This window comes from Helianthus annuus, chromosome 10 (assembly GCF_002127325.2).
Source record: "Helianthus annuus cultivar XRQ/B chromosome 10, HanXRQr2.0-SUNRISE, whole genome shotgun sequence".
In the NCBI taxonomy this organism is placed as follows: domain Eukaryota; kingdom Viridiplantae; phylum Streptophyta; class Magnoliopsida; order Asterales; family Asteraceae; genus Helianthus; species Helianthus annuus.
In genome coordinates this window covers 22,054,063-22,077,807 of record NC_035442.2, presented here as the reverse complement: position 1 = coordinate 22,077,807, position 23,745 = coordinate 22,054,063, and the positions used below count along the sequence as shown (strand labels likewise).

The following is a 23,745-nucleotide window of genomic DNA, read 5'->3' as shown; positions in this document are numbered from 1 at the left end:
ATTTTGGGTTTTAACTTGATTTCCCTTCGATAATTGGGTAATTCTCAACCTTAAAGGGTGTTGGCCTCTTGACCCATGCCTGCTTTCGAGACAATTTTGTTTAGAATAGTACATCATTTTTAGACCATGTTACAATGTTAACATAAGTTAACAACTAACGTATAAACTAATGGTTAACCAAATTAAAATAACCGCTTTTACCTCTTATTGAAATAACCAAAAGCTAATAACAAAATCAAATGTTTATGATTTTTTTTTTTTTTTTTTGTTTGGCACAAGTTAAGTACACTAATACACTTAAATAAGTATAAGTTCAATACGCTTAAATTAGTATAACTAAACGTACGCGATAGTTGTATACAATACTTTTTCTAAATAAAACAAAGGTCGTGAAAATTCAAATTCTACCTATTCAAACGAGAATTTCAAGCCGATGGTCCATTTCAAACCATGTCGGTCATCATTCTCCAAAGAGTTAATATAATACTTTCGTTTGGCCCAAAAAGAAAAAAAAGAAGAAGAGAAAACATGCATTAAACAACATACATATTTTTTTCAACATTATACATTCGACTTGGTACCAACTTTAAATTAACAACTACATTACCGTACATATAATAATAATAATAATAATAATAATAATAATAATAATAATAATAATAATAATAATACTTTAACAATATAATTCTAACAACTAAAACCATTGACTTAACATGCAATATTGGAGAGAATAATAACTTTTAGAAAACAGAATTTAATAATAACAACAAAACTTTAATAATAATAATAATAAGTGGCGGCTATGATGGTGTATATAATAATAATAATAATAATAATAATAATAATAATAATAATAATAATAATAATAATAATAATAATTAATATTATTATTATTATTACTATTATTACTATTATTACTATTATTATTATTATTATAATTATTATTATGGTGTGCGGCGAGAACCTCCGCACAATACTCGTGATTTTGAGGGACACACAATTTAAAAAAAAAAATCGATATATATATATATGTTATTATTTTTAAATAGTAAATACATACCAATTCCAATATAAACTCATTTACAAATTATTTTTTATGGTTTAGAATTTAGCTCACTTGCAGGGTACGTGAATTCTCAGAGACGTCTCTGATAATAATAATAATAATAATAATAATAATAATAATAATAATAATAATAATAATAATAATAATAATAATAATAATAATAATAATAATAATAATAATAATAATAATAATAATAATAATAATAATTATTATTATTATTATTATTATTATTATTATTATTATTATTAAAAAAAGCCGTTCCTTCTACTCCATACAGGCCGGTGGCGTGTAGTATATATACTCATATACACCACCTTGCTACAATTACAAGATACACACATATAACACATACACTTCACCGCAAATGGCTACCGGAGTAGAACAAACAACGGTGATCATCGTCGGAGCCGGCCCATCGGGGCTTGCTACCGCAGCATGCCTCCATCAACAATCAATCCCATACATAATACTCGAACGAGAAGATTGTATAGCCTCATTATTCAACAAAAAATCATACAACCGGCTTCACCTCCACTTAGCCAAAAACTTTTGTCAACTTCCTCACCTTCCTTTTCCAGCCAGTTTTCCAACCTATGTTCCAAAAGCTGACTTCTTGAAATACTTAGACGATTACGCGGCTCATTTCAAGATTAACCCGAGGTTTTGCAACCGCGTGAAGTTTGCAAAGTATGAAGAAGATGAGGAGAAATGGAAGGTGGAGGCTGAGGTTGTTGGTGGTGGGGTGAAAAGATATGAAGGGAGGTTTTTGGTGGTGGCTACTGGAGAAACTAGTGATGTGTTTATACCGGAGGTTGATGGGTTGAGTGAGTTTAAAGGTGAAGTTATTCATTCGACCCAATATAAATCCGGCAAAGGGTATGAGAACAAGAAGGTTTTGGTCGTCGGAGCTGGTAATTCTGGCATGGAAATTGCGCTTGATTTGTCGAATTATGGTGCGAAGACCTCCATTGTTGTTAGAAGTCCGGTAAGTTTTTAATTAACATTGGCGTGACAGCTGTAAGCTACAGTCATGCCCTGTAAAAAAAAATTAGTGTGTCTTTTAGACAAAAATTTCGATCACCCTTTAAGGTTAAGTGATCAAACACCACACTTAGAAAATAAATATGGGTCGGCCATTATATATCTATATATGAACATCTAAATTTTTTAATTGTGTGACTTTCTCCTTGCATCGAATCATACAAAGTTCAACCATCACATCATCATGCTATTTTTAAACACTTATCATTTACTCCAAAAATATATTTAGAATAGTTTAACACTCAACTACCTTTAATTAATAACATAATATAATTGCATGTATATCTAATATTAGAAATAACAAAACCATTTTAGAATTGCATATATTGTAATAATAGAATTATATTACACAAGACCGAATTGAATATATGTAATAATAGAAATTATAGACCTGTTTTAGAATTAAGTGTGTGTATATATAATAGATATACATAACTCAAAACAAATTATAATTATGTGATATTATTACATAATTGTAATAACATAATTATATATGTGAGTAAGAACAAAATTACTTATGTGTGATAAAATAATTATGTTCGTGTTCTTTATGTGTTTTTCGTATTGATAAAACCACATATATGTAATAGCAAAATTACATATGTGTAATACCATAATTACAATCGTGTTGTTTGGGTTCTGGTATGATGAACGAACATAATATAACCCGGCTCTGATACCGATTGTTGGAAATCGGGTACTTTTAATTTTAATCAAAGAGTTTTTCTCCTTGTTAAATCAACTGCTTGATTATATTAAAGAAGACCTGATTTCCAACACGTACTTGATAAAAACCAAATAACCATTTTCAATATGAATATATTATACAATAATGATTAATGATTTATGTTGTATATGTTTGTAACTTAGGTTCATATAGTTTCAAGATGGTCGGTAAATCTTGGATTGATGCTACTAAAGATTATGCCACTGCATTTGGTGGATTCGTTCTTGGTGCTGGTTAACAAGCTAATGTATGGAGATCTAACTAGGTACAAGATTCAAAGGCCCAAAGAAGGTCCATTCGCGGGTAAGGTAAGAAGTGGCAAGTATCCGATCGTCGATATGGGTACAACTGAAAAGATCAAGTCTGGCGAGATACAAGTATGATCAATGTTCTCAATCGTCACAATACTTGTTATATGTGTCTGTTAAATAAAAACGTGATTGTTGATAATTTTTATACATGTAACTAGGTTTTGCCGGCGTTAAAAAGTATTCAAGGCGGAGGATATGAAGTTGTTTTCGAAAATGGAAAATGTTATCAGTTTGATGTGATTCTCTTTGCGACTGGTTTTAAAAGAACAACTCATTTGTGGCTACAGGTTAGCTTTGTTTATTAGTCGTAGTTGGATCTCGTAGACTTTTAGTAAATGTACCCACAACACCAATACTAAACCCATATGACTTCACAAAAATTAATTTCTATTTATTATTCATTTTAATTATAAAATAAGCATTTTACCTAACGAAATTAATTAAATAAATACAAAAGTCATGAAAATTACTACATTATTAATTTAGATTATTCATGTAAAATATGTATGAATTTATGAGATGACATCACATTCTACATGGATGGATATGATCGTGTTTATGAATCACCTACATGTCAATATAGTTTTCGCTGTAGCTAACGATTCCCAATTATATATATAATAATTTCTTTTAATAACATGGTATATTACATGTAATGTAATATAAGTACGTTTTGTTATAAACATACAGGGAGGTGATTGTCTATTAAACAAAGATGGATTACCAAAGCCAATGTATCCAAATCATTGGAAAGGAGAAAATGGGCTTTACTGTGCTGGGCTTGCCAGAAGAGGCCTGTATGGAGCTGCCATGGATGCTGAAAACATAGCCCAACACATTTTCAAGCTGATATAATATAAAAGTAAATCACCAAATTTGATTAAAATGTTAAAAGAGTTTAATAGTGTATTATGATTGAGTTCTGTTTAGAAAGATTTATGAGTGCTGTTATTATAGATAGAATAATGAAAATGAAAATTATGTTGTTTTTACTTTTTATTTACTTGTTAGAATAATGAAAATGAAAATTATGTTGTTTTTACTTTTTATTTACTTGTTAGAATAATGAAAATGAAAATGAAAATGAAAATTATGTTGTTTTTACTTTTTATTTAGAGTTAACTGTCATTTTCGTCCCTGTGGTTTGGCTACTTTGGTCATTTCAGTCCATTTTTCAAAAATGCGCCATTTTCCTCCCCGACGTTCTGGAAAGGTGTCATTTCAGTCCAAAAATCATAACGCAGTTAAGTCGGTTAGTAAATAAGGACTGATTGTGTAAATTTGTAACATAAAAGACTGATTGTGTAAATTTGTAACACCACCACCACTAGCCCTGCCACCACCACCACTCTGCTGCCACCACCACCACCACTCCGCTGCCACCACCACCACCACCACCACAGCCACCACAGCTACTGCCGCCACAGCCACCACAGCCGTTGCCACCACCACCACCACCACCACTCCAATCTGCCACCACAGCCACTGCCACCACCACCACTCCGATCTGCCACCGCAATCATGAAAACAGCCACCGTATGCTCTCTCTCCACGGCGGCGGAAACGTCGATAACCTACAATAACCTATGCAAACCGGAACTAGTCGCTGCACCACTCACAAATCTGAAACTATCAAATCGAAAATGCGCAGCTCGTTATAGTCTGAAAGTAGTGAATGTTCGGTCTCCGACGCCGGCGACAGATCTCCGGCGACATTGCCACCTGTTCGTACGTTTAATGGAGCTTCCAAGTAATACTCCTCTTTGTTGATTAATAAGTTAATTAATTAGTTAATTGTTGTTATCAACAGTTTTTGTTTATCAGTTTGTAATTAATTTGAGTTAGAGTACTCTTTGAGTTATCTTATGGTAAACTGATAAAGGACATGGTAGTTAGTGTTAGTTGAGTTTGTCAGAAGGTTGTTACTTGTTAGTTGCTAGTTGTTGTAACTAGTATAAAATATAAATACATGGTTAGTGATGCAGAGCACAAGCACAAAATAATCGAGAATGCTTTCTCAAAAAAGTTGGATTAAAAACTGAATGAATGAATAAAAGAGGAGCCAATGGCCATTTATATGGATGTTCTGAATTTGGCAGGGTTGCCAATTTTTTTTCGAAATTACCAAATAAAAAGGAATACTAAAATTAAGGACCAAAATGGATGTTCTATCAGCAAGTTGGTTCAGCAGTTCGACAAATTGGTGGATGTTCACGAGGTAACTTATTCTACAAAACCGACCGATATCGTTTTGTTAGTATGGAAAACTTGTGATCTAATGAAGTGAAATACGCAGGTCAAAGATATCACCTACTTACCATTTTCGGAACGCGAATTAAAGCTGATCAAAGTTGCCGCAAATGCTGCTGCTCAAAGGGATGTACTGGACATCGCCACCATCTTTCGCGCCAAGCCTGTTGATGTTTCCGATCATACTATTACACTTGAGGTAAGTTTTTCTCGATCTTCGTTTCTTTTACTTTTTTTTCGTGTTTCTGATACGGTGGCAGATCGGAGTGGTGGTGGTGGCAGTGGCTGTGGTGGCAGATCGGAGTGGTGGCGGTGGCTGTGGTGGTGGTGGTGGTGGTGGTGGTGGCAGCGGCTGTGGTGGCTGTGGTGGCTGTGGTGGTGGTGGCGGTGGCAGCGGAGTGGTGGTGGTAGTGGCGGTGGTGGTGGTGGTGGTGGCAGGGCTAGTGGTGGTGGTGTTACAAATTTACACAATCAGTCCTTTATGTTACAAATTTACACAATCAGTCCTTATTTAGTAACCGACTTAACTGAGTTATGATTTTTGGACTGAAATGGCACATTTTCGGAACGCCGGGGAGGAAAATGGCGCATTTTTGAAAAATGGACTGAAATGGCCAAAATGACCAAACAACAGGGACGAAAATGGCAGTTAACTCTTTTATTTACTTGGTTTTTTTTTTTTTTTTAAGATATGGCATTTCCCCTTTTACATCGTTTTCAGCTTTCAGTTGTTGATTTGTGGTGTTTTCTTTGTAATGCATAATATTGTGATTTTGGTATGATGGGGGAAATGATGTGCTTAAAAAGTCTGGCCGTTGATTTAACTTGAAAGCTTTATGGCGGTTTGATCAAAAATCACTTGCACAAGATTATTCTAAGGGGACCGTTGATTTAACTTTGAAGCTTTATGGTGGTTTTGATCAAAAGTCACTTGCACAATAATATTCTAAGGGGAAACTCTATATATAGGCTAAAGATAACTTGAAACCTAATGTATAATATTGTGATTTTGGTATGATGGGGAAATGATGTGCTTAAAAAAAGTGTGACCGTTGATTTAATTTGGAAGCTTTATGACGGTTTTGATCAAAAGTCATTTGTACAATAATATTCTAAGGGGAAACTCTATATATAGGCTAAAGATAACTTGAAACCTAATGTATGACCGGCACTGAGAATTCATGTACCCTGTTCGAGCTCGAAAAAACGTGTTTTACGCTTTAACGAAATTGGGTATTGGGCTCACTAAAGGTCTAAACCTAATGTTAATGAGCTAATAACTAATCTAAACCATAAGAATAGTTTTGTAAGTAGGCCTATGTTGGTGTTTGTATGAGTATACCCTATTAAAAATATATTTTACATATACATATCGGGTTTATTCATAAAATAAAGTGTCGTTCGAAATATCAGACTTTGGCCGGTGGTCCTCCCCGCCCACCCCCAGGGCCGGCCATGTATAATATTGTGATTTTGGTATGATGGGGAAATGATGTGCTTAAAAAGCGTGATCGTTGATTTAATTTGGTAGCTTTATGACGGTTTTGATCAAAAGTCACTTGCACAAGAAAAAACTCTCTCTCTCTCTCTCTCTCTATATATATATATATAGGGGTGGGTTATATGAAAAACCCCATCTTTTTTAAAAAACCTTGGAAACCCAACCTCATCCATTGATTTTGTTTCATCCAAGTAGATCAATGGTTGAGCTTTTTTTGGTGTCCTTTACATTTAAATAAAACCATAAATTAGAAAAAAGGTAAAGGAGAAGGGCATTTAAGGGATTAAAAATCTGACTTTTCTCTCACTCACATCAACTTTATTTCTCTTACACACACATCTTATCTCTCTCTTCTCTCCTCTCTCCTCTCTCTTCAATCAAGATCATGATGAACACCAAACACAACTTTCGATCTTCAAGTTCAGATCTACATCGTGTGAAAGAGAAAATGTTTGAAGATTGTTGTTTTAGAGAGAGAACGAGGACAGGATGAATGTTTTTAGAGAGATGAATTTTTTGTTTTAGAGAGAGAAACAATAATCTTCATCATGTTCATCTATAACACCAAGAACACACATACAAGTGTGTGAGAGAGAAGAAGTTTGAAGTATGTTGTTTTAGAGAGAGAACGATGACACACGCACAAGTGTGTGTGTGTGAGAAGAAGGTTTGAAGATCTTCTTCATGTTCATCGGACGGTTATAGATCCGGTAAGTGTTCTTGAAATATCATTTCACACTTGATTTTTTGTTGAAATGGTTATTAATATGTTTTTGTGTGATGAAAGTGTTTTAGTAATGGTTGTTAATATGATTTTGTATTTTAAACAAATCAAAAACTTTAGGATGAGATTTTGAACTGGTTTTTTTGTTGGTTTGGTTGCTTGTTAGGGGCTTTTAATCTTAACAGTAGCTGTTTTTTTGTTGGTTTGGGTTGCTTGTTTGGGTTTTTGATCTGAATAGTAAGTGTTTTTTTGTTTGGTTGTTTGATTCACAGACCCAGGCCCATAACATGTGTTAAGCCCCCTGTTAGAATGTTATATAACATGTGTTGATTTACAGAAACAAACCCATAAATATATTCAATTGACAAGCTGGATGGATGTAGGCGAAGTTAATACGTGTTCTAGTAATGGTTAATGTTCATGTATTTTAAATAAATCTAAAACTTTAGGATGAGATTTTGAACGGGTTTTCTTGTTGGTTTGGTTGCTTGTTTGGGGCTTTTGATCTTAACAATAATTGTTTTTTTGTTGGGTTGCTTGAATTACAGAGACAGACACATAACATGTGTTAAGCACCTGTTAGAATGATATATAACGTGTGTTGATTTACAGAAACAAATCCATAAAAGATATTCAATTGACAAGCTGGATGGATTACGGCGACGTTAATGCGAGGACATTGAATAAGTCACATCATTTGGAAAAGAAGTCTTCGTTCATTTATAATATGTGTTGGTGGTTCATGCTGTAATAGAACACCATGATGTAACGTGTAATATGAAACGAGCCATTTATGGTAACACATGTACCGGTAATTTTGGAATATATAATATTGTATTCATGTATAAGCTAGTGGTTTACAAAACACCATGATGTGTATATACTGATCTAACATGTGTTACAATTTGTCTGTTCGGAACATATAATTGCTTAACATGTGACAAGGGTGAAAACAGTCGACGGGGGCGATGAGTTTAATGGGGAGCTTAGTTAATATCGTAATCTTGTTGTAACCCCACTTGTATACCTGAATAAAATGTGTTAATATCGTAACACCGTATACCTGAATAAAATGTGTTAAGCCTCTGTTATACCTGAATACATGAGTATAAGCTAGTGGTTTCCAAAACACCATATGTATATATATACTGTAACATGTGTTAAAGTGACTAAAAATGTATAACGTGTGTTAAGCATCTATTATAACGTGTGTTAAGACTTCCATAATAGATGAATAAACTACAATAGTAACTTAACAACAACAGAGTAAACATGATATAACGTGTGTTAAGCCTCTATTATAACATGTGTTAAGACTTCCAGAATGGATGCATAAACTTCAATAGTAACTGTAACAGTAGAGGTACAAATACGGGCGCCTCCACCATTATAATCTTGTTGTAACCCGACTTGTATTCATGTATATGAAAGTGGTTTGCAAAACACTATGATGTGCATATACTGATAGTAAAAACGTGTACAAGTTAATATGGAACATACAAGTTAATATCGTAACACCGTATACCTGGGATAAAATGTGTTAACCCTCTGTTATAATCTTGGTTTAACCTAACATGGTGTCATGTATAAGCTATTAGTTTCCAAAACACCATGATGTGTATATACATACTGTAACATGTGTTAAGCGACTGAAATGTATAACGTGTGTTAAGCATCTATTATAACGTGTGTAAAGACTTCCACAGTGGATGAATAAACTCCAATAGTAACTTAATAACAACAGAGTAAACATGATATAACGTGGGTTAAGCCTCTATTATAACATGTGTTGAGACTTCTAGAATGGATGCATAAACTTCAATAGTAACTGTAACAGTAAAGGTACAAATACGGGCGCCTCCAACAGAAAATGTGTTAAGTCTAGACCGTTTTAACATCGTGTACTAGAGAAAACAAGAAGAGTCTCACATTACATATTACTAGTAAACAAAAATACATAGCACTAATACGTGTTACGTTGTACATGGGTTTCATGTCACATGTAACACATGCATGTCCTGAAGTTCAAACTATAACACGTGTTAGTTGTGTTGTGCTGTAACATAAACATGGTCATGATCCTTAAGCATCTGATCCACGTTTGACAAAACCAACGGTCCCGAGAATTGGATCTTGTTTCCCTTGTATCCATCACCATCCTAATAACAAAAAGATAAGATAACCGTTAAGTCGTTAACCACACATAACTATTAACACATTCATAGCCAGAAAATCTTTTTTCTCAAACAACATCACAACTTTTTAGCTAAATTGCAATCTTTTTCTCAAATAAAATCACAACACAACCAAAAATCAGTTCATATGCAAACCAAGCATAACTTTTTAACACAAAAATAATAACCTGTTAATTACATAAACATTTACCCCTTTTAAGAACCATTTTAACACAAAAAAAAAAACATGTTTCATTTCTAAAACAACCATTACACAAAAACCTATCAACATCCAGGTTTTATGAATAATTTTTGATATTTTTTCGTCTTTTTTTTTTGAAAATTGTGAAAAGCAAGGAAAAAAGATTAAATATTTCAGAGATTTAAACCTGGGTTGCCTAGAACACTTCTTTTTCAATAGCACTGAAATATTATTACCTATAAACGTCCTTCTTTCTTTTGAAACAAAAATCAATGGTATTGAAAATTAAAAATCTTTTGGCAACATTCTTAATTCTGGAAAAAATAAAACCAATTGTGAAGAACGAAAATCAAAGTAAATGGCAGTTAATCATCAAAACCAACTTATTATTGAAAGGAAACTAAAACCAAAATGAAAATATTTTGACATCATCTTGATTCTTTGATTTCTTTCATGAAAATAACAACATCAACGACATAATCGTTGTACAAACCTGAAACATTTTCTTCATTGTCGTTGTCAAACTTGATGCCAAACTCTGGTAACATTAATTCAAGCATTTTGACAGCATCTTGATTCTTTGATTTCTTTCATGAAAATAACAACACCAAAACCTCATCGTTTTGGAAGTCGCTGCAAAAGAACCGGTTTGGGAAACTACGGACCGGCGACATTAATTCAGAGGTTGGTGGATTTGTCTCCATTGATATTAATGGAGATGCTTGCTACTTTGGTGTAAATATGAAGTTTGGTGTTTCTCTGATGAGTGATGAAGAAGAGATAAAAGGAAAATATGAAAAAGAAATATGGGGGAGAGTGAATGTACGATTTGATGGGTTTGATGGGCAATTAATGAAAAGGTCACCTCATAATTCTTGGGGGTTAAAGAAATTTACTAATATAACCTTGATGTAAAAGTTAAAATAAAGAGATCAGTGCAACGTGGCAACATGCTAGCCACATATATAGTTTGCTAAGTTTCCTAAAAAAATGGGGTTTTTTACCAAGCATTATCCTATATATATATATATATATATATATAGGGGACCGCTAAAATGAAAACCACCTCCAGTTGTAAGAACCGCGAGAACTACTCTCAACCAATCAGGTGATGCCAACATAAAGGGTATATTGGTCATTTACCCAAAATGTCAAATCTTCATTCTCTCCTCAATTAAAGCCCCTGACTCTTTATAGTTTTAATACTCTCTCCTCTCTCCTCTCTCCTTTACCACCATTTTCATCTCTCTCAACAAATCCTCTGCTCTCTAATATTCTTAAGAAACCCAAATTATAACTCAAATCAAACCAAATCAAAGGGTACTGTCAAAGAAACAATCTTTCAAAGGCCATGGATCTTCATGATGACATGAATTCAAATGGTGTTCTTCAATGGTTGCCCCCACCACTGTCAATGGCATCCCCCACCCCTTCGGATCTGTAACACAAGAAATTCATCCACACAACCATAACCCTCACCCATCGTCTCCCTCAACCACACACCCACATCGGACCGGCGACCGGCAAAACGGTGGAGTCGGCGGCTGCCGGTGGTCCTCTCTGAGATGTCGAATCATTAAAAACTAACGATGTCGAATCATTAAAAACTAACGATGTCGAATCATTGCCGGATGTTTCAAAAGAGAGCATGGAGAAACTGGCAGTGGAATCCGGTGGAGTTATGAGCTTTTCGAAGATATCGAGTGCGGTGATTTCGGGTGATGAAGGGGGAAGTAATTAGAATGTAGAGATGCCTGACCCGGTGTTTATTGATGAGGTGGCTAGAGGCTTGAGACTTGCTCTTGGATTGCATCTTTTTAATTTTGATATGATTGAAGCTGACAAAGAAGATGGGTATCTTGTGTTTAATTTTGCCATCTTATTATGAGTCTGTAATAACTGAGTTCTTCTTGAATGTAAAGAAATCGCAGGAGTTGAAGATGGTGGACCATGAAGCTTGTTAAGGATGATGGGTTACACGATTAAAAGTGTTTTTTTATTTATTTTTTTAAATTTTTTTTTTGGTAATTTTATGTATCCCCGCTAAACTTTCAAAATATCATATGTTAAAATCATGTAAGGCATTGTACATGTACCTTAGAGACTTGTAAATTTTGTAAAATCATGTAAAAAATTGTTTGTAAAAAAAGTTTTTTAACAACCGTAAACCTTTTTTTGTAAAAAATGTTTTTTTTACAACCGTAAAACGTTTTACGTAAACTTTAAACGTAAAACGTAAAACTTCTATGTGAAACGTAAAACTTTTTTATGTCAATTGTAAAACGTAAACTTTTTTATGTCAATTGTAAAACGTAAAACCTTATTATGTAAAACGTAAAACATTGTGTTATATAAATTGTAAAGCGTAAAACGTCAAAAAAAATTTGTAAAAAAAAATATACGACGCGTAAATAACGGACGTGAATACGGGACGTAAAAAACGACGCGGTATAAAACGGCGCATAAAACCGGGCAGAAAAAACAGCGCGTAAAAACACGGTCGCAAAAACGGCATGAAAAAACGGGGCGTAAAACGGGTCCTAAAAAACGCACGTAAAAAACGGGAGCGTAAAAAAACGACGTGTAAAACGGGTCATAAAAACGGCGCGTAAAAACGGCGCGTAAAAACGGGACGTAAAACACGGCGCGCTAAAAAACGGTGCGTAAAACCGGGAAAAAAAACGCACGTAAAAACCCGGTCGCAAAAACGGCGTGAAAAAAAACGGGGAGTAAAAAAACGGCGCGTAAAACGGGCCGTATAAACGGCGCGTAAATAAAAACGGGACGCTAAAACGGCGCGTAAACACGGGACGTAAAACGGTGCGTAAAACCGGGCATAAAAACGCCACTTAAAAACCCGGTCGCAAAAACGGCGTGAATACGGCGCGTAAAAACGGGATGTAAAAAACGGCGCGATATAAAACGGCGCGTAAAAAACGGGCATAAAAAACAGCGCGTAAAAACACGGTCGCAAAAACGGCGAGAAAAAAACGGGGCTTAAAATGGGTCGTAAAAAAACGAACGTAAAAAACGGGGGCGTAAAAAAAGGCGTGTAAAACGGGTCGTAAAAACGGCGCGTAAAAACGGGACGTAAAAAATGGGGCAAAAAAACGGCGCGTAAAAACGAGACATAAAACACGGCGCGCTAAAAAACGGTGCGTAAAACCGGGAATAAAAAACCGCACGTATAAACCCGGTCGCAAAAACGGTGTGAAATCACGGGGCGTAAAAAAACGGCGCGTAAAACGGGCCGTATAAACGGCGCGTAAAAACGGGACCTAAAAAACGGCGCGATATAAAACGGCGCATAAAAACGGGACGTAAAAAATGGGGCGTAACAACGGCTTGTAAAAACGTGACGTAAAACGTAAAAAGTTTACGTAAAACGTAAAAAGTTTACGTAAAACGTAAACCGTAAACTTTATTATCGTAAAACGTAAACTTTTTTTGACGTAAAACATAAAAAAACGGCGCGTTAAAACGTAAAATTTTTAACCTAAAACGTAAAAAAACGGCGCGTTAAAACGTAAAAAATTTAACGTAAAAAAACGGCGATTTTTTGTTGCGTTCGGTTTTGCGTAAAAACGTTTTTGTAAAAAAAAAAATTAAACCGTAAACTTGTTAACGTAAACCGTAAACTTTTTATCGTAAAACGTAAAAACGTGAAGCGTAAAAAGTGTTACGTAAATTTTTTCGTAAGTTTTACGTAAAACGTAAAACGTAAAAAGTGTTTCGTAAGTTTTACGTAAACTTTTTCGTAAGTTTTTCGTAAATTTTTTTCGTAAGTTTTAGGTAAACTTTTTCGTAAGTTTTTCGTAAAACGTAAAAAGTTTTACGTAAAACGTAAAAAGTTTAACGTAAAACGTAAAAATTTTAACGTAAAACGAAAAAACTTTTACGTTAAAACGTAAAAAGTTTAAATTTTTAACGTAAAACGTAAAAAGTTTTACGTAAAACGTAAAAAGTTTTACGTAAAACGTAAAAAGTTTGTCGTAAAACGTAAAAAGTTTAACGTAAAACGTAAAAAGTAAAACGTAAAAACTTTTACGTAAAACGTAAAAAATTTAAATTTTTAACGCAAAACGTAAAAAGTGTACAAAAAGGGGCGCGTTAAAAAAGTGAAAAAAAAGGGCGCGTTTAAAGCGGCGTGTAAAAAAATGACGCATTAAAAAACGTGGAGAAACGGCGTGTTTTAAAAAAAAGGCGCGTTAAAAAGGCGTGTAAAAAGCGTGTAAAAAATTTGGCGCGTTAAAAAACGTGGAAAAACGGCGCGTTTAAAAAAACGATGCTTGAAAAAAACGGCGCGTTAAAAAACTTCGGAAAAACGGCGCGTAAAAAACGTGTAAAAAACCGCGCGTTTAAAAAACGACGATTGAGAAAAACGACGACTTAAAAAAACGGCGCGTAAAAAACGGCGCGTAAAAAACGGCGTTAAAAAACGGCGCGTGAAAACGGCGCTACAAAAACGGCGCGTGAAAAACGGCGCGTGAAAAACGGCGCGTAAAAAACGGTGCGTTAAAAAACGACGTTAAAAATCGGTGGGTTAAAAACGGCGCGTTAAAAAATCGGTGGGTTAAAAACGGCGCGTTAAAAACGCCGATTAAAACGGCGCGTTAAAAAACGGCGTTAAAAAACGGCGCGTTAAAAAAACGGCGCGTTAAAAAACAGCGCGTTAAAAAACAGCGCGTTAAAAAACGGCGCGTTAAAAAACGGCGCGTTAAAAACGGTGCGTTAGAAACGGCGTGTTAAAAAAACGCCGATTGAGAAAAACGACGCCTTAAAAAAAACCACGCGTAAAAACGGCGTGTAAAAACGGCGCGTAAAAAATGGCGCGTGAAAAACGGCGCATAAAAAACGGCGTTAAAAAACGTTGCGTTAAAAACGGCGTTAAAAAACAGCGTTAAAACGGCGCGTTACGCTTGAAAAACGGCGCGTTAAAAAACGGCGTTAAAAACGGCGCGTCAAAAAAACGTAAAAAGTTTAACGTAAAACTTAAATTGTAAAAAGTATAAAAATCTTTTAAAAAAAATCTGAATTTAAAAATGTTTTTAATAAAGAAATTATGTTTAAAAAATAAAAGTAATAAAAAGTAATTAATGATTAGAACAAAAAAGGTAATTTAAAATTAATATATATAAAAAGACAAAATAGAGTTATTTTACTTAAATACCCTTTTGGATTATAATATTAAAGACATAATAAGACAAAAAACTTTTAATATTAATATTAACTACTTTTAATCACATCCATCCATCTAGTTGATCTAAGGGCCATAAAGTGGTTCTCATGGTTTTACAACTAGAGGTGGTTTTCATTTTAGCGATCCCCTATATATATATATATATATATATATATATATATATATATATATATATATAGGATAAAAGATAACTTGAATATTAGAGTAAATTATTTATTTATTTATTAAATAATTTATGGTGTCCTTATGATCATTTATCTAATAACCAGATCAATATTTACATTAATATCTCTATAAAATTAACTGGCCTTTATTTGATGGACATAAAGGCCCGTACTAGTTAATTAGGGTTTCCCCTTGGGTGAAGCTTATAAATACAGGTTATTGGGAACCCTAAAACACGCCATATAAAAGTTTACGGTCCCCCTCACTACAATTTGTTATCATCCCTCTCCATCCTAACTGCTCACCCTAAACGGGAACCGATCAAGATGGCTTCTTCTTCATCTCTAACTACTACTGGATTGTCAGGTATGTCAAGATCCCTAAAGTGTTTTTCCATTAGATATTGAAAGAACTGATTAACATGTGGTATAGAGCAATGTTACTTAAATTCCTTATGATATGGAATTGAAATCAGAAAAACTAAGTTTTTTATTAAACCCAATATACTTTATTATGTCGATCACTTGGTTCTTTTTTAATTAGCATCTGTTGAAAGTTTGATACGTCCAGATTCAACTTTTCTTGGAATTTGTATATGATATTTTTTGTTTTTTTTTTCCAAGGAATAATTCATCGAAACTTATGCTTTATTGTGAGTTGATTTTTTTGAAATCAAAAGCCATCATTAATTCAATGGATTCTTTATGAATTATACTGCAAAAACTGAAGTATTTGAAGATTTCTTTGTAATCTAAATTATTTTTTAAATTGAAATAAATGGTTAGAGTGGATTTATTTGTTTTCATTGATTGGTTATTTCAAATCTTTAGTTAATTATTATGTTGAAATTAACTTGCTTTATTTACGATTATTGACATGAGTATTTCTTATAATATCACCTAATTTTGTGGTAGATTAGATTTTGATTATGTTTCCTAAAGTTGTGTAACTTTATCTCTAAGTTTCGTATAAAGATTATTTTATTTTTTATAAACGAATAATTAACTTGGATAAACCTAACTTTTAAATAATCATTCAACTAATTTTTTTTATTGATTTAAAATTTGCTTAACTAAAATAACATTTTTCAAGTTCTCACTTCTGCCCAAAGGTGATGTGTTTACTTGTGGCGTTATTTAGTGAATTTAAGCATAGTCACTTAGGTGTATATCCTTATTATATGAACAAACATAGTGTAACATTTACCTTATTACATTTGTTCATATGATATACACATGACTTTGCCTAAGATGCATGAGTGTTTCATTTTCTGCCCAAAGGTGATGTGTTACACTCATGTCTCGCAAACTTTGACTTGTGCCTAAAATTATGGTGTTTCAACTTCTGCCCAAAGGTGATGTGTTACACCTAATCTGCACAGTCTGACTGTTCATAATACTTGTATGATTGGTCATAGCCAAAGCGAAAACCATCATTCAAGTAGAACTTTATTTAAAATTGGTGTGTATAAATAACGATATCACAGCTTCCTTAGTATAATGGTCTTAATTTCCGCCTGCCTTAGTTTTAGGTTACCCATAAGTCATTCTAACTTCTTCTTTTGCAATGTATCTTATTCTTCTCATTTTAATCCACTATCAGCTCCTATTATGGCTATTGATACTTTGACTGGTGCGAACTATGCTTCGTGGAAGGATTCTCTTGACCTTACTCTCGCACTCATGGAGTTTGACTGTGCGCTAACTGAAAACGCTCCTCTTACTCTTACTGATAAGAGTACTGAAGCTGAAAAACTACTCCATCAAAAGTGGGAGAGAGCTAATCGCTTGTCTCTTATCTTCATGAAAAACTCGATAAGTCCTGCTATCAGGGGAGCCATTCCTGACGCTGCTACAGCTAAGGAATATCTGACTAATGTGGAGGCTCAATTCCAAGGGACGTCTAAGGCGCAAGCCAGCACCCTCATTCTGAAATTGGTGACTACAAAGTATGATGGGATTAGCGGTATTCGTGAGCACATCCTGAAAATGAATGACATGGCCCAAAAGCTCAAGGGATTAAGCATGGAGATTGGTGATGCCTTTCTGGTGCATTTTATTATGACGTCTCTGCCCGCATCTTATGAAGCATTCAAAGTCAACTATAACCTTCAGAAGGAGCAATGGAAGATGAACGAGTTGATTGCTATGTGCGTGCAAGAAGAAGAACGTCTGAAACTGGAGAAAGTCGATGTTGCTTACCTGATGACTGCTGACTCAAAGAAAAGGAAGGGGAACTACAATAAGAAGCCTAATGTAAAGGTCCAAAAGCGGGATGCAGGTGCAAGTGCTTCTGGCTCTAATGACTCCAAAGGGAAGATTCGCTGCAAGTTCTGCCGTAAGGTGGGACATAAGCAAAAGGACTGCCCGGACTTTAAGGAGTGGCTAGCCAAGAAAGGTGATAATCTTTTCGTGATACTTGAGTCCTTTAATTTAAATGTTCCATCTAATTCTTGGTGGTTTGATTCTGGTTCTATGGTTCATGTAACCAATTCCTTACAGGGACTCCATACAATCCGGAAGCTGGAAAGAAACCAAAGAACGCTTAAGTTGGGAAATGGAAAGCCGCTAGTAGTCGAGGCCGTGGGAACATTAGATTTAATAATGAAAACTGGTTTAACTATTAGACTTTATGATACCTTATATATTCCTGAGATTACTCGGAATCTTGTATCAGGACCAAAATTAGACGTAGACGGTTTTCTTGTTTCTCATGGTCATGGCAAACTTACTATCAGTTTTAATTCTCAAATATTTGGTTATGGCCTCTTGGATGGTGGTCTCTATAGATTAGAATTAGATGATGATTTTTCCAAGTCTTTGTTATCATATAATATTAATGAGAACTTAACAAAGAGAAAATGCAAACGAGACTTAGAAACTTCATCCATGTTGTGGCATCAACGTTTAGGCCACATTTCACGAGAACGCTTAACTCGACTCGTGAAGGATGAGGTTTTACCACATCTCGATTTCAATGATTTTGGAACATGTGTCAAATGCCTTAAAGGTAAAATGACATCAGCGAATAAGAAAAGTGCCACTAGGAGCTCTAATTTATTAGAACTCATTCATACTGATATTAGCGACCCTTATAACATCGCTGGCATAACTGGACACACTTCATTTATCACGTTTATTGATGATTATTCACGTTATATGCACTTGTATCTCATTAAAGAAAAATCTGAATCTCTCACAACTTTTAAAGACTATAAAGCTGAAGTTGAAAAACAATTAGATCGTCAAATAAAAGTTGTTAGATCAGATAGAGGAGGCGAATATTATGGTCGACATACTGACACGGGTTAGGCTCCTGGTCCATTTTATGAGTTTTGTAAGGGCCAGGGGATCGTGAACCAATATACTATGCCCGATACTCCTCAGCAGAATGGTGTTGCTGAGAGAAGAAATAGAACCCTAATGGACATGGTACGTAGTATGTTAGCCAACTCAGGTTTGCCCTTATTCCTCTGGACCGAGGCCTTAAAAGCAGCTGTTCATATACTCAATAGAGTTCCTTCGAAGTCTGTCCCTAAAACTCCTTATGAACTTTGGACAGGAAGGAAACCGAGTCTTAGATATATGAAAGTATGGGGTTGTCTTGCCAAAGCTAAACTTTATAATCCTTTCTTAAAGAAACTGGATATGAAAACAACAAGTTGTTTCTTTATTGGATATCCAGATCACTCAAAGGATTATAGATTCTATTGTCCCTCCCATGTTACTCGTATTGTAGAAACCAAGCGTGCTGCGTTTCTTGAGGACTTTAAGGTCAGTGGGAGTAGTGAAAATCCTTACAATGATTTACAAGAAGTACAAGACGCGGGGGGGGGGGAGACACTCGTCCATTTCATTACCTCCTATTACTACTCCTCTTGTACTCGATGCTGAGCCGCATGTCACTGCACCACCTCCAACTCATTCAGAATTAAATGTTTTTCCGCATGTACCTGAGAATGAAGGACCCTCAAATGTCGAAGTTGAGAATCAACCTAGGAGGTCATCTAGGGCGAGAAGGCCCACTAATTTTGATGATTAGGAAACCTACCTAGCTGAAGCCGTATCAGATGATGGAAAGTTTACCAATCCTACCTCTTACAATGAATCCATTAGTAGTGATCAGTCTTCTGAATGGAACAAAGCTATGATTGACGAGCTTGATTCCATGAAGAAAAATGACGTTTGGGATTTGGTTGAATTACCCGACGGTGTTAAACCCGTAGGATGTAAATGGGTCTTCAAAACAAAACTAAATCCGGATGGAAGCGTTGAACGATATAAAGCAAGATTGGTTGCAAAGGGCTACACTCAGAAAGAGGGAGTCGATTATCAAGAGACCTTTTCACCTGTCTCTCGAAAAGATTCCTTAAGGATCGTCTTGGCCCTAGTAGCTCATTTTGATTTAGAGTTGCATCAGATGGATGTCAAGACTGCTTTCCTCAATGGAGACTTGTATGAAGACGTGTTCATGAAGCAACCTGAAGGGTTCAAACCTGAAGGTCAAGAACATCTTGTCTGCAAGCTGAACAAATCCATATACGGTTTGAAGCAAGCATCACGTCAATGGTATCTTAAGTTTGATGAAGTCATGAATAAGCAAGGTTTTATGAAGAACCAAGTAGATCAATGCACCTACCTCAAGATGAGTGGGAGCAATTTTTCTATACTTGTCCTTTACGTAGATGATATTCTATTGGCAAGTAATAGCTTAGATATGTTGCATGAATCGAAGCGCTTACTCTCGCATAAATTTGACATGAAAGATCTCGGAGAGGCTTCTTACGTTATTGGCATCGAAATACACCGAGATAGGAGAAATGGAATTTTGGGCTTATCACAAAAGGCTTACATTGATCGTGTCCTTAGTCGATATAACATGCAACACAGCTCTCCCTCTGTAGCTCCAGTAGTTAAAGGAGATGTTTTCGGTTCTTTTCAATGTCCGAAAACTGAGGATGAAAAGGCGCAAATGAGAATGATACCTTATGCCTCAGTAGTTGGGAGCCTTATGTATGCTCAAGTCTGCACTCGTCCAGATATCGCTTATGTTACAGGGATGCTAGGCCGTTATATGTCTAATCCTGGCCTTGATCATTGGAAAGCAGCGAAGAAAGTACTTCGATATCTTCAGGGGACGAAAGACTATAAACTGACTTATAGAAGAAGTGACGTTTTGGAAGTGGTTGGTTATTCTGATTCTGACTTTGCTAAATGCAAAGATGACAAGAAATCCACTTCAGGGTATATCTTTATGTTAGCCGGCGGACCTATTTCATGGAGGAGTCATAAACAACAGCTAACTTCAACATCCACTATGATGGCAGAATACATTGTTGTATACAACGCTACCTGTCATGGAATGTTACTAAAGAATCTGATTACTGGACTCAAAGTTGTTAATTCCATATCTAGACCATTGAAGTTGTACTGTGATAACTCAGCTGCCGTTAACTTCTCGAACAGTAACAGTTCGACCGGAGCTGGATTATATCTTGATACAAAGTATTTGTTCATACGTGAACGTGTTGAGGAAATAAGCTTTGTATTGAGTATATAAGTACGAAAAATATGCTTGCGGATCCGATGACTAAAGGTCTCCCACCTAAAGTATTCGAAGAACATGTTTCGAAGATGGGCTTTTATACAGACCTTATTGAAATGCATATTGTACTTACTTACGTTTAATGATAAAAATTTCCTCATTTGATTTGTTTGTCTCTAACTACGTTTCGCTAGCCTAATGACGTAAAGACTATTATTATACAAATCATCGTTTAAGGGCTTACTTGTAAATTGATCCTTACTTTGCTTAGGTTTTAAATTTGGGATTGTAGTATGATTAATGGGGGTCCCGAGTTGAATAACTAACTCAACGACTGTATTTTTCTGCTGCAATTTTGGTTTAAAACTAAAATGAGTATTAACTCCTGATCAGGCTTATCTAATACTCATAATAAATGATCACTCGGCCAAGTGGGAGAATGTTAGAGTAAATTATTTATTTATTTATTAAATAATTTATGGTGCCCTTATGATCATTTATCTAATAACCAGATCAATATTTACCTTAATATCCCTATAAATTAACTGGCCTTTATTTGATGGACATAAAGGCCCGTACTAGTTAATTAGGGTTTCCCCTTGGGTGAAGCTTATAAATACAGGTTATTGGGAACCCTAAAACACGCCATATAAAAGTTTACGGTCCCCCTCACTACAATCTGTTATCATCCCTCTCCATCCTAACTACTCACCCTAAACGGGAACCGATCAAGATGGCTTCTTCTTCATCTCTAACTACTACTGGATTGTCAGGTATGTCAAGATCTCTAAAGTGTTTTTCTATTAGATATTGAAAGAACTGATTAACAAACCTAAGATAACTTGGAGGCAAGGTAGAATAATTTGAATAGATCATTAATATTTAATAATAAATACAACAATTCAATACTCCTCCTCAGGCTAAGGATCAAGAATGACATGTATTCTGGATCTTGAAAAGCTAATTGTGGTGTACCTTATGATAATGAATGGGAAATGAACACAACCTTCAGATCTCCTTGAGTTCCCGACAAAGTGAATAAACTTTAACATGCATTATTTGTTGGTGAATTTAGTATTATCAACCCATTTTAGTTGTTTATCTAGATATACTTAAGACCAACATAAAGTATGAAAAATATTGATATGAGCATCCCTCACATCCCCTCAATTCATCCACACACCACTTGAAATATTTTAGGGGACGATCAAGAGAAAATGTTGTCTACTTAAATCAAGAAGCATTTATAAAACTTTACTTGGGTTTGGTTGATCAATTATGTTCACCTCATGACTATACCACCTATTTTTGTTATTTTATGTTTATGGGCATTTGTGGCTAGTCTTCGTCCTGTATCACTTGGTGTATATGAAACTTGATGTAAACTTGTGATATTTGATTTCTAGTTGATATGGTGGTGGTGTATGGTGGAGGTGGGTGGTGATAGGTGACGAAGAGGTGGAGGTTGTGGACCTATGGAGAGAGAGAGGAGGGGTGGGTTGGGGATAGAGGTATACAAAAATACCAGTTTTAGAATCGAAACCGGTTTTTTTTAACCGGTATTTTTTACAACCGGTTTTAGAACCGAACTGAACCGCCGGTTATAGACCGGTTAGGGATATTTATCTTCGTAACAGGTTTTAAAACCGAAATCAATTATAAAAAACCGGTTTAAAACGGTAAAAAACCGTTTTTTTTTTGAATAAATCTGTTAAAAACCGACCCTAACCGGTTGGACCGGTTATTGTTTTGAGTAAAAAAACCGGTTAGTAACCAAAACCGGTTATGAAAAATACCGGTTTTTGTTTTTGATGAAAAAAACCGGTTCGGTTAATAACCGGAACCAGTTTTTGAAAAAATCCGATTTGTACACCTTTAGTTAGGGATTGGTGTATTTTATTATATATAATTTTTTTAAAAAATAGAGGCTTTTTTTAAAATATATTAATTAATATTCTGTTTTTAAAAATTAAAGGTTTTTTTATATATTAATATGTATTTATATAATCAGTTTCATGGATCCACTCAATCATTCACCAAATTCAAATCATGGCCACGCATGCATTCATGAATCACATACATACATTTAGGGTATGGTTGGTATGGAACTTTAAGCTTTCAAGAAAAAACTTCTACTCAATAAAAAGTCTTGTTTGGTTGAAGGAGCTTTAAGCTTTTAGGTCAAGGAGCTTGAAGCTTTTGGTTGAACGTTACTACTAGTAGCGTTTAGAAGGAGCTACAAGCTTTTAGAGAAAAATGACTATTTTAACCTCTAAAAATAAGGAACTTTTTAATGCACCAACTTTCTAAATCTTTAGTTATGTCCATTTCGGTCATTTTATACATTTTATTAAAAGTTCTAGCTACTCTACCAAACACCAAATATATTTAAAAAGCTACCAGCTACCAGCTTCCAGCCACCAGCTACCAGCTTCCAGCTACCAGCCATCAGCTAAGCTTTCAGTCACCAAATTCAAATCATAGCCACGCATGCATATGTATCTATATATATTAACAGTTTCATGAATTCAAATTTGGCAAACTTTGATAACAATATTCCATGTTCAAATCGAGCACTTTTATACATATCATCGCAATACACAATCTCATATCCCTTCCTGTTTACAACCAACACATTGATTCGCATGCGATTTTCATGTATTTAGAACGAATTCGAACTGGAACTCTTATACAATCAAGTACACAAGCACTCATAATCATGAACAGTTAGTTATGGCACATTACGATCATATAAGCACTCGTAACATGAACACTTAATCATTCACGATCCACCTAACATGTTTCACATAACATCACATCACATATTACACCGATTCGGG

General features: G+C 34.9%; 1 protein-coding gene across 1 annotated transcript; it reads left to right on the top strand.

Annotated features, from left to right (window-relative positions):
* The first annotated feature begins 1,407 nt into the window (after window positions 1-1,407).
* Window positions 1,408-4,142, top strand: LOC110884177 (probable indole-3-pyruvate monooxygenase YUCCA10). Its single transcript, XM_022131863.2, has 4 exons — window positions 1,408-2,051; window positions 2,978-3,211; window positions 3,304-3,432; window positions 3,836-4,142. The coding sequence occupies exons 1-4, from the start codon at window positions 1,431-1,433 to the stop codon at window positions 3,998-4,000; spliced, it is 1,149 nt and encodes a 382-aa protein (XP_021987555.1). The 5' UTR covers window positions 1,408-1,430; the 3' UTR covers window positions 4,001-4,142.
* The last annotated feature ends 19,603 nt before the right edge of the window (window positions 4,143-23,745 follow it).